The sequence below is a fragment of the Mytilus trossulus genome, chromosome 5 (assembly GCF_036588685.1).
Source record: "Mytilus trossulus isolate FHL-02 chromosome 5, PNRI_Mtr1.1.1.hap1, whole genome shotgun sequence".
NCBI lineage: Eukaryota > Metazoa > Mollusca > Bivalvia > Mytilida > Mytilidae > Mytilus > Mytilus trossulus.
The window spans coordinates 53,916,090-53,928,787 of NC_086377.1; the positions used below are offsets into that span (position 1 = coordinate 53,916,090).

The 12,698-nt window shown below is 33.1% G+C and overlaps 2 protein-coding genes across 2 annotated transcripts; one reads left to right on the plus strand and one right to left on the minus strand.

Annotated features, from left to right (window-relative positions):
- Window positions 1-335: 335 nt before the first annotated feature.
- Window positions 336-2,533, plus strand: LOC134718079 (uncharacterized). The gene is made up of 3 exons (XM_063580570.1): window positions 336-440; window positions 1,082-1,276; window positions 1,643-2,533. Exons 1-3 carry the CDS (start codon window positions 336-338, stop codon window positions 2,153-2,155), a joined length of 813 nt encoding a protein of 270 aa, XP_063436640.1. The 3' UTR covers window positions 2,156-2,533.
- A 2,010-nt stretch (window positions 2,534-4,543) lies between these two features.
- On the minus strand, window positions 4,544-12,698 carry LOC134718918 (uncharacterized). The gene is made up of 4 exons (XM_063581764.1): window positions 12,544-12,698; window positions 11,689-11,780; window positions 6,221-6,369; window positions 4,544-5,202 (listed from the first exon to the last, which is right to left on the minus strand). The coding sequence occupies exons 1-4, from the start codon at window positions 12,564-12,566 to the stop codon at window positions 4,711-4,713; spliced, it is 756 nt and encodes a 251-aa protein (XP_063437834.1). The 5' UTR covers window positions 12,567-12,698; the 3' UTR covers window positions 4,544-4,710.

Consider the following 12,698-nt stretch of genomic DNA (forward strand, 5'->3'; position numbering starts at 1 on the left):
TTGAAGAAGAGGGACAGAAAGAAAGAAGGAAAGAGAAGGAGAAGAAAGGAAAGGGAAAGAAGGAATAGAAAGAAGAAAGAAAGAGAAATAGGAAAGAAGGAAGGAAAGAAAGGAAAGGAAAGAAAGGAAAGGAGAAGGAAGAAGAAGAAAGAAGAAAGAAGAAAGAACAGGGAAAAGAAAGAAGGAACTAAGAAGAGAAAGAGGAGGAAAGGAAATTGACATTCGAACAAATATTAGATGTTTTAAAAAACGATCTCGTACCAGATATTGATAGAGGGAAGGAGCCCATTGCACCAGACAAAAAACTTCTTATATGTTTATGTTATATGGCAAATATGGAGTCACATCGTGAAATTGGACACTATTTTGGTGTATACAAGGCTTCAGTTTTTAACGTAATCAAGACAGTTGTAAATGCTATATTAAATAATCTCTGTTACGTAAGTTATCAGTCTAACTACAGACTAAGTATAGCTAGTCATAATAAGTAGATCTATATTATTGTCTAACCAAATTAAATGTACAGTGCTTATATAAATTTCTTTATCAAAAATACAATTTATATCGATGGCTCTGTAGAAAGCTTCAAACTTCAAGAAAAATGTTAAAAAAACACCATTTTACTTTGAGCATTATCATTTGCTTATTCTATTCTATCTCCCCGAGTTTTAGAGGATGCAACACACGGTTGTTCAGCTGCTAATCCCCGCCATCCGAAAACAGACTATAGATTAAAAGGGATATTTTTTTTTTTGAAAATATAAAATACCACATACGTATTTCAAGGAGTTACCTATCAATCGGAAGCATCTGGACCAAATAGTTAGGAAAATAGAGAACAAAAAAAAAAGCTTTTATAAAAGAAGGACTCATAACCAAATATATCGAAATAGGAAGCCAATTCCAAGCACTTAGGACATCTACCGTTTACAATCAATGACTTTTCTGGGACCGGTGGCAACATACCACTCCCTTTCACAAACAGATAAATGTGGTATTAGGGTTAAAGATTGTATAAGTTCAAAAATTAAATAGTTATGTATACTACTAGTATTACATATGTATTATAAAATAAAATTCTTTTTATCTCTCTCTTCAGTTGATCAAGTGGCCAAATCTCCAAGAACAGGATAGCATAAGTAGAGAATTTCAGCTGAATAGTGGAATGGTGGGAATCATTGGTGCAATGGACGGCAGTCATATTCGCCTAGCATCATGTCCAAAGGGGGATTCAGACTACATCAATCGAAAAGGCTTTCCGTCCATGCAGTTGCAGGTAATATCATATATGTGCATCATGTTAGATTTTACCATTTACCTAGAATTTCGATTAGGTGATGTGCAAATTTGAATACCTATGAAAATTATTTAAGGTGACTGAAACATAATTTAACTTAACCCCATATTTTTTTCAAATCTTACTGCATGTATTAGTGTTTACAATGTGATGAAAAATTCAGAAGCTGTCATGAATTTGTCCGAACTGGGACTCAACTTTGTTTGGAGAAAAGTATTTTTTCTAGTATAACAATTTGCAATTCACACGGCGTTTTTAGGTTTTAATGTATTGTGATAAACGAATGTGGCACACATCAACTGAACGTATTACCTAGTCTTATTCAATTCTCATTCCTATTTTCAGGCTGTTGTGGATCATAATCTTATGTTCCGTGATGTATACGCAGGATGGCCAGGCTGTACACATGATGCCCGAGGTTTTAGAAACTCCTCATTATCAGACAGGGCAGAAAATGGGAGAATATTTGGTTGCAACAAATTCCTGATTGCTGACAGTGCATATCCAGTTAAACCCTATTTAATACCTCCATTTAAAGATAAGGGACACCTTTCAAACTTGCAAAAGAAGTTCAACAAGGTTATTTCATCTGCAAGACAAGTAGTTGAAAGGGCATTTGGCCTTTTAAAGGGTCGCTTCAGGCGTCTCCGAGAAGTTACGTCACATGAACCTTCAGCAATTGTTGGCATTATTGTATGTGGATGTATACTTCATAATTTGACAATAATTAACCACGAGGACATTGAACAATTTATTGATGACAATCAAGATGGTCACCCCAATGGATTTCAAAATATTTTCAGAAATGATAATGCTGGAGTTAGAGTAAGGGAAAATCTTATGAGAACACTAGCATAAGTTTTCTGTGAGACAATATGGGTTTAAAATGTAGAGTTCATTCAGAATGGCATTAGAAAGTGTTTTTGATTCTGTACGATCATTTTTGAAAATTAATTTTCAAAAAGAAGACAAGCGCTCAAGAACTGTCTCTATAAAATGTGACCTTGATGTTTGACAAATATAATAATAATAGTAGATATCCCTTTTGTGACTGAAGCTTTTTTCTGTGCATTTATAATGAAAATCCATCCAGGCAAACTTCTTTTTTTTTAAAGTTTATTCTGTAAAAACATCTTCAATTTTTATCTCAGTTTAGAAATGGTGACCTCTGTTGATAGAAATTTGGAGAGGGTATTTGTAGTACCTGTATTACCACCATATCTTCTTTTTAATAAACCAAATGACCTCTAACCTACAAGTCAATACATTTCTGTGTTCTTTTTAATTTAGCTTCCATGGTCGTCCATCTGTGCAGGTTTCATAAAAATCAATCAAAGAAAACTTGAGTTATGGTGCAGAAAACATAGTAAAATGACAGATGGCCAGATGAGTCTAAAGTATCTTTTTTGCACAACAAAACTTATAAGCAAGTATTTGTTGTCAACTGAAGATGTTTTTATTTTTCCAAGTTTATACTAATATAAATAAGATGTGGTACGAGTGCCAATGAGACCACTATCCATCACACAATGTAGTTAAGTAAAGCAATTACAGTACGGCCTTCAACATGGAGCCTTGGCTTACACCAAGCAAGCTAAAAGGGCCCAAAAATGACAAGTGTTAAACAATTCAAACGGGGAAAACCTACGGTCTAATTTAAATACTAGTATTGAAAACCAGAAACAAACCAGAGGCTCCCTGGAGCCTGTATCGCTCACCTGTATTCCCATGAGGTATCATTGGATAACATCCTTAAAAAAAGAAACATTTACACTCCTATAGGTTTGGTTCAGAACCACCCAAGGACCATAGCTGCCAAGTTTGGTTCAAATCGTGTCAGCAATTAGATTTTTTTGTGATTTTCCCATAGGGTCCTATGTTAAACTAAGTTTGGCATTGGCGGCCATCTCGAATGACAAACTGGGTCATCGAACACAAATCTGAGAGAGGACCACCCAAGGACCATTGCTGCCAAGTTTGGTTCAAATTAGCCCAGTGGTTTCAGAGAAGAAGTCCTTTAAGTGAAATGTTGACGGACGCCAAGTGATGAGAAAAGCTCACATGGCATTTTAGGCCAGGTGAGCTAAAAACATGTATGAAACACACCAACAAACGACAACCATTGACATAAGGCTCCTTTCTTAGGGCAGGTGCATATAATATGCAGCAGGTTTTGAATGTTTTAACAGGCACCATCTTTCATCATAACCTGAGACAGTAGTGTAACATTACAACATAAAAAAGACTCACTATAAAAAAATAATTGAAAGAGGCGTAACCATTGGTGGACTTAGGTCTTGTACATTTTGGTTGTGTTGTTGTCTCTTAGACATTTCATACTGATCATTTATGCAACTTACATGGATTATATATTTATATATATATATATATATCTTATAATTTTCAAGAATAACACAGTAATCATGGAAATGTTTAATCAACAAAATGGAAAAAAAACACATTTTAACAGTACATAAACATATCTAAAACAAAAGTAAAAATTATAACAAAACTTAAATATCCTGATTTTATCAACAATTTCTGCACAACCTCATCTCACCTGCAAATCAAAAATTAACCCAGCCCATATATATCTGTGAGGATCTGAATTTGGTTAAACAAATTTATCAAAGTTTACAAAACTTAAGCATAGTTAACATTAAAATAATCGCAAAAAAAAAGTCCAGATATCTGAAAAGTACCAAATAAACATATTAAAAGAAATATCCAGAGACAATCTTTCTGGTAATAATATTGTGTGCCAATTTTAAAAAGATGCCAGCATTACTTTGACAATTTTATGGCAGTTTATAAAACTTTAATTTAAGGGTTAACAAAGAATTTTGTAGCAAAAAAGCACTTTGTCCAGTTATCTGCTAAATTTCAGAAAATTGTGATTTTATTTTTTTTTAAATTTGAATTTGGACACCATTCTTAATATAGGAAAAGTTTTGTAAATATCCAACAATGTTTAACGAAAACACTTTTTGAAAGTATAAAACTTTAACATCACAGTATATTTTTTGATAATCTATCGTCGTTATGTCGCCTTCATGATTTTTCGTTACAGGCGAGACAAAGAGCAAAACATAAAATAAAACTAAATAAATTCTATCCGACACATACCCTGATTTTTTATCAAGAATAATACAAAAAAAAACCAGGAAAAACATTTCAAAAAGCAAATATATAATTTTCGATTTAATCCAGCTATGATAGAAGAAACAATTTAAAATCACAGCTCCTTTGCTTTCGACAGGAAAAATAAGATGAGAACCCTCAATGTCAAAATAATTCAATTTATTTCTGTCCTAATCAGTCTCATCATTTTTACCTTTACCAGAAATTGACTTTTCATAGAGATCCAGAAATCTATCAAGTTTTTGAAGCTGTTTCTCATTATGATTCTTTATTTACATTAATGAATCCTGTGCATTATCATTAATTTTTTCAATAATGTCATACAGATCACCCCGTTTTCTTTTTTTGGCAGACTTTCCAACAGAATTTTTTCCAGAACAGGATGGTTTAGCAATATTGTTTCCTCCCTCGTTAGATTTAGCATGTAATTGAGCTGATGCTCCTTGAAAACCTGAATCATAAGATGCTTGCAGTTTTGTGGAAGCTTTGTTCCCATACAATTCATTAAACTTGTCATAGTGCTTCCAACTAACAGCATTGTTTCCAGTTTTATTGTTTGCGTCAATAACCTCCTTGTAACGTTTTTTCATATTTTTCCATTTGTTTATTATTTGAGCAACAGAAATTTTTACCCCTTGTTTTTCCATTTTCTTTTGAATTTCATTCCATAGTGTTTCATGAGCCTTGGCACCAACAAATTTCGACTCTATATCACTTCTCAAAGTAATCAACAGAACTTCTTCCGACTGTGTCCAGTTGTGAACCTGAAATATCAAAATAATTGTGTCAATCTATCTTCTGCGGTAGAAGTTTCTTCTATGTCTCCTTCTTTTTGTCATAATTTTGACTTTTTTACAGGCAAGTTTTTTGATACAACTTCTAAGAATTCTATTTGAGTAACAAATGTTGTGCTAGATATTTGAATGCCATTGACATTTAATTCCCCCATTGACGAAGAAATAGGAGATATGTCCTCTGATGGAAAACATTTAGTGGATTCCTCGCTATCCCTTGAGTATGAGTACCCCTTTTGGACAAAAGGTTCTATTTCATTGCTATCTAATGATAACACTGAAATGTCAGTCTCTGAAGATGGTGAAATATTTCGATAAAATTTTTGCAGAAAAACATCACAATTTTTGTCCATCATTACTTTGTCTTCATAATTGGCCAACAAATTTGGGTCATGTAACTTTTTCTCCTAAAAATTAAAAAAAGGTACAAATGAATAAAGAATGTGACCATGGGACACAGATGATGCCCCTGCTTGCATATAATATAAGGGGCATAACTCATGGACAGTAAAACTGATGCCACCCAAATTTCAAATTGTACTGTGTTTTGTGGTAATAAGCATTGTGTAAAAGTTTCATAACATTTGGTTGAGGCAAACTAAAGTTGGAGAAAGGAAACAAATTATGGGAGGTACATTCAAACAGACGGACGGGCGTACATACTGACATAATAAACTTGATGCACCCTTCCTTTAGCTGCGGGGCATACAAAAATAATGTTAATTGGAAACTTTAAAATAAAAAAATTATCTGTACCAAAATTAAAAGTTGTTTGCCTCTTATTTATTGTGTACAACATTGTTTTGTACAATATGACTGATGAAATAACCTAAGGGGGATGGAAAAGACAATATTGTCAGTACTATTTATCTTAATTTTTTACTAATATCAAAACTGACTATCATACTGTTTCATTAAGTTTCCAATGCTGATGAATAAAATTAAACATATTTGTAGAAAACACACTCTTTTGCGAGTATGTATTTACCTTTCCAATACTACTACTATTACAACTTGCACCACTTGCAGCACTACATTCATTCTCATCTGATATTTTCGCCTCTGGTATTTTCTCATCTGGTATGTTGTTTTTCCCTTCAAAAACCGCCTCTAATACCTGCTGCTTTACAGTAGCATCTAAAAATAGACAAAAGACAAACATAAAAAATGTACATGTCTTTCATGTTAACCTTACAATTTTATTATAAGAGCCTGAGGGCAGCACTTTTGCTTTGGTTTTGCACATTTCTGCATGTTATAATCCTGCTGGCCATGTAATTTCTGGAGATCTTAACATAGTTAATAATTACAATTTCAGACAACTTTTGTCTTAGGAGTTTTATTGTTCTCCTGGTATAAACAGCCCATCAATGTAGACATAAAACCAATACTTGCACCAAATAAACAAGTATAATCAATACTTGTACCAAATATCCAAGTATAATCAATACTTGTACCAAATATCCAAGTATAACCAATACTTGTACCAAATATCCAAGTATAACCAATACTTGTACCAAATATCCAAGTATAACCAATACTTGTACCAAACATCCAAGTATATATATGTACACACTCTGCATATAAACGCCATAAAATGCTATAATAAATACCAAAGACTTTGTAAAGTGGATAGTCGCACGACAACGCCGATGCTCTATATTTAATGATAAATAATCTCAATACATACATATATATCTACACATATAATATATAACTGAAACATCAGTATCGACACAAAAAACTCTCCAAATAAAAAGCTTAATAAACTTTAACCAGAATTAAAATTTACCAAGAAAATTCGACTGCTCAGATTGACGATGTCGTGCTGAATGATAACATAGGCAATAAAATACCGCGAAAATAATTTTGAAGCGGGAAAACATTACGCCCTCTATGCTACATATGATGAAACACCCAGGAGAAATTAATTTCACTCTAATGCACTGCCCGTTTAAACGAATGAAATTATAATTCTCCTGGTATAAACCGCCCATCAATGTAAACATAAAACCAATACTTGCACCAAATAAACAAGTATAATCAATACTTGTACCAAATATCCAAGTATAATCAATACTTGTACCAAATATCCAAGTATAACCAATACTTGTACCAAATATCCAAGTATAACCAATACTTGTACCAAATATCCAAGTATAACCAATACTTGTACCAAACATCCAAGTATATATATGTACACACTCTGCATATAAACGCCATAAAATGCTATAATAAATACCAAAGACTTTGTAAAGTGGATAGTCGCACGACAACGCCGATGCTGAACCCAAAGAACGGGAAGCTATTTAGTACTATGTATGCAAAATTATATAGTCAAATGTAAATAAAACAAAAAAGATATTAATTTCCCAATTTCTGAGAAACAATCCTACGTTCTGATAAATCTTCTTTCACATAGCCATCCTTTGAAGTGTCCGACTTCCAACGTCCATGACGTTTAAAAAGTCTATCTGAAAAACCAAACCTTGCAGCGGTAATAGCACCACAAGATCGTAAACTATATAATCCGTATGCTTTTATATCGGTAACAAATGGAGAAAATTGCATCAAAGTAAATTCCCTCATCCTTGTATAGCTTAAAGGCTAATTTGTTGAACGAAAAACAAAAAGTTCTTTCACTTGTGACAATTCCTGAATGAATACAAATTTTAATCAGATTAAATGCTACTCTATGCATATATAATTCCAAATTAGGACTGGACGCAAATTTGTGCGTTTTTCACAATAATAAACCAGTTTCCATCTCTGTAAATATCCGTTTTCCGATACAAATTGAAATGTGTATTGACTTGCAATTAACTGCATAATAACGCAGATTCAACCATTCTGATACACTTAAAACATAGATATCCCAATATGCACGCACCAATGGTACGTTGTGTAAAACGATTATATACACAAAATAACTTATTATACGCATCCTGTAATAACTCATCGGATCTTCCTTCCAGATTTGTGGGCCTAATTTCTTTTCAACATCCTCAAAAACATATTTCACTAATTGAGAATCTGTTGTAGAATCTACACCAGTAATCGAGTGCGCCCCTCTATACTATAGTATACAGATACATACAGGACTAGACAAAGCAATATCGTTTCTGAACACCTGGAAAAAACATTAAATAACATAAATTTAAATTGATATGTGGTTCCTTCCAAGTTTTCACATAGTTCATCAATACAATACATTATAGACCAATAAAATGAAAAATTACAATAAAGCATATGCAATAAAAATTATCCCAATACATGAAAACTATCACCAAGTTAATACTAGTTAATTTAATGTCACCCTAAACTCCATTCTAATAGCCAACACCGTAAATGGTAAATCCATATACCAAAAGCCGATTTATTCCCTCTACCAAATAAAAAAATAGCTTTGTTAGTAGGTAATGTAAACCCAACACCTGATCAATAAATATATCTCCTTTGGGACATAAAAACGGCCAGTAAAACGCCGATCTCCACAAAGGTAAAATAAAAGTTCTATATGCCTTGTACATGTATACATAAGGACTTTCAATAATAGGCAAACTGGGGGAACATACCACCCATTTATACCTTCTGATCAATTAATCTATCTTCTTTGGGACATAAAAACGGCCAGTAAAACGCCGATCTCCACAAAGGTAAAATAATAGTTCTATATGCCTTGTACATGTATACATAAGGACTTTCAATAATAGGCAAACTGTGGGAGCATACCACCCATTTATACCTTCTGATAAATTATTCTATCTCCTTTGATATATAAAAACGGCTAATAATACGCCGATCTCCTCAAAGGTAAAATAATAGTAAAATATCCCTTACACTGCTGCATGTATACATAAGGACTTTCAATAATAGGCAAACTGTGGGAACATATCACCCATTAAAACCTTGCCAATAGATAGTGAACGCATCAATAAACATGAATGTACATTCCAATACCTGGAGTAAAATACAGGTAATCGATGGTTATGATCACTAACAAACCAATTAATTTCATGAGGACCCAAACAGGGAATCCAAATATACAAAATTATGTACTGCAAAACGGCAGTCATCAGTATTTATGATACGACTTATATAGTCTGCAATTTTATCTATGCCCTAGGTATCCATTCAACCTCTAAGAACAAGACTTAAGTGTGCTTCTAACAAGTCACAAAAATGACATACGCAATATCTGCAAATAAGCTTCATACTGCCCTTATATAAACAATAACAAAACGTTTTGGTTATCCGTAAACCATTAATGCGTTTATCTCTCATAAAATCTGTCCAAGAAGCCATATATATTTAACAGCCGTAAGTTCTTCCAAATAGAACTATGGTTTACATCGTATTCATGACACATACCTTGAGCAATAATCTTACTGAACTGAAAGTCCAATATTAGATTCATATAGGCTGATATAACATCAAAACTAATGATTCAATCATAGTATAGCCACATTCCTATACGAAATGGATATAATTTGACCAACGGAAGCTACAGTTCTCCCAAAAAATTAACCTCAATATTCTGAAGATAGTTTAACTTGTTTTATGGTATCAAACAGTTATGAGTTTCTCAACCGGTTATGCTTATGATAGCTTTGTCTGTATCAATGAAATACTTTAGTAACCAAATATGTCAATGTATAACTGGGAGACCATGTGGATACAACCACTTTGATCAATAAGGTCTTGTCTAACTCAGGTGGCAAAATCTGTACACACGCTAATATCAGAATCGGTGACAAATCCATAAATCTATATACATAAAATTTAAATTTCTTATCATTCACATCAATTTAATTAGTGGTCAAGCAACTTCAGTAAATATATATAAGCAAAACTTCATCCCAAAAAGGAGAACGAGAATAAAAATATATATGAACTTCCATCCAAGGATTAGTAGTCTTAACTATTATACCTCGTCATATGTTCAGTAAAAACCAAGATGATCAGAATGCAGATCGTATATATGCATATCTGGCGATAAGCTGAATGTTAAACGTAAAACAATAAAAATATGTTTAATTATATTGCATATCTACCAAGATATCTTCAAATTTCACAAAGGTGTTTTCCATAGATGTAAATGACATGACCTACAATATATATCTAAAATTAAAAGTTTGATTACCATTGTTTAGAACAGAGGTAGCAAGTGGTGGCAAGTGAATAAGCAAACCAATGGTTTACATCAGTACATTCAATAATAAGTTCACCTTAACAAAAGATCTTCAATAGCTTATAAAACAAAATCACTGTATGTAATAGCAGAATAATGTTTTGTAAACAAACGGACAGCCGTGTAGTACAATTTTTTAAAACAAAAGAGTATTTATAAGCGTGTAAAATGGTATCGGTATTTAAATTGTCGGTAATGAAATCATGACAACCAATGTTATACCAAAAATCAATATATCTCTATAATCTATCTCTGACGATAATTTTAGACTGACCTTGTTCATATTCAATGTAGTCGTGTGTGAGAAAAGTGTGCACTCGATTGACTACTAATATAAATATTTAAATACTCATCTTAAATAAATAATTAGACTGCTTTCGAGTTGAATAGGCATCTATCCCTCAAATATTGGTTATCCACAACCATAGCAGGCTCCTTCCTGAAACTTAAGACTGACTTCCGCTCATGCTGGACATGTTGCAATATAACGGGAAAACGGCATATACAACCGGGATGAGGTTCTCGAAAGGGCTGCTGTTGAAACTTTAATTGTTGTTTACTAGTGTTGAAAATGTCCTGTTGTGAAACACCATGCAGGAGATTCCTCAAGTAATGGAGAATCTGGGTTCATTGTCAAATTCAAGATAGGCAGCGTACCAAGAAAATTCGACTGCTCAGATTGACGATGTCGTGCTGAATGATAACATAGGCAATAAAATACCGCGAAAATAATTTTGAAGCGGGAAAACATTACGCCCTCTATGCTACATATGATGAAACACCCAGGAGAAATTAATTTCACTCTAATGCACTGCCCGTTTAAACGAATGAAATTATAATTATTGTCTTCTGTAATCAGTTCTATGGTGTCTTACCCTTTTGGCCACACAACATTTGATTTAGGAAAAAAAGGGAGGTGTAAAAAAAATAGATGTTCTGTCTGTGTTTACCCTTATTGCATTTGGTCTCAATTGACCTCTTGGAAGTCAAATGGTTCTTGTCTTGATCTAAGACATGTTAGCTCTAATTTTTTTTAATTCTCATTACATTTTGAGTGTCCATTTAATTTGGAAAAAGGTTGGTCTATGTTAAAAAAAAATTATTTTAAAAAAAAATCCAAAATTTAGTGAATAAATTGTGTGAACAAGTAGTTGACAAAAAAATATGAAGTCAGTTTTCCTGCATACATAATAATGTTAAATTTGAAGGGAAAAAATATTTATTCAAGTGTGCTTAATATAGTGCTTAACATGCATTATACATACCACATTCAGGGTGTTTCAGCATCTGCACTAATTCTTTTGACATCCTGCAGCTTTCTATATCCCCTTCAGGATTAGTCAATTGTACCATAATCCTACAAGATAAAAAAAACGATAAAACTTTTTTTCTGGATTGTTTTAAGAAAGAACAGCAGATTGTACCTTAGTACTTTCTTTTCTTGTACAATGTTTCGGGAATTCCGGAATTTAGCAAAACGTAAATCGTGGGCAAGGGGTCTAGCGACAAAAAATGTCCCACAGCAGGTCATGACAGAGCCTTTGGGCCATTATCGGAGAAGGGATAGAAGAAAAGGGGTAGCAGTTCCTAATTCAGTCATCCCTTTTGAACCCCATGTCTTAATACACTTACTACTAGTTCCCAACCTTCATACTTTTTGTTTGCCTCATCACCAATTTTATTTTATCTAAGAGTAAAACAGTGATTTCATAGCATTACATAATGTGTGTATTACAGTATGTAAAGTTCGAGCAGTGTGAATTCATAGGTTACAGGGGTCATAAAACCGTTACAGGTTCACACTCTCATTTTTGATTTAAAAAAAATCACACTGATATGATAATAGATTTCATCCAAAACAGTATTTCTAATGCACTGGGGGGCAAAATAAAAAATGTGTGTTTATCATCTTGTGCAGTTATATAGTAATATAAACAAATATTTCAATAAATACTTTTTACATCCGATCAGAAGATAGTGGAAATACGTGATCAGGGATTGCATGATGAAGTTAAAAATAATAAATATTCCACTTCACACGTATTTGATTTTTATCGAGTAAAATCGATAATCTGCAAAGATATTAGCATACTATGCAGATTTTAACAACTGCATCTTACATGTTTTCTTCTTCGGACGCCATCTTGGAACTCGAGGGATCGTGGTCCAGCGGTGGGTTGAAGAGAGTTAGTCGATGACGTCACTCGAGTGCGTACTCTATGCGTTTAATTTTCACTCGAGTTACTCCGGTACTTACCCTAGTAGATAAATAAAC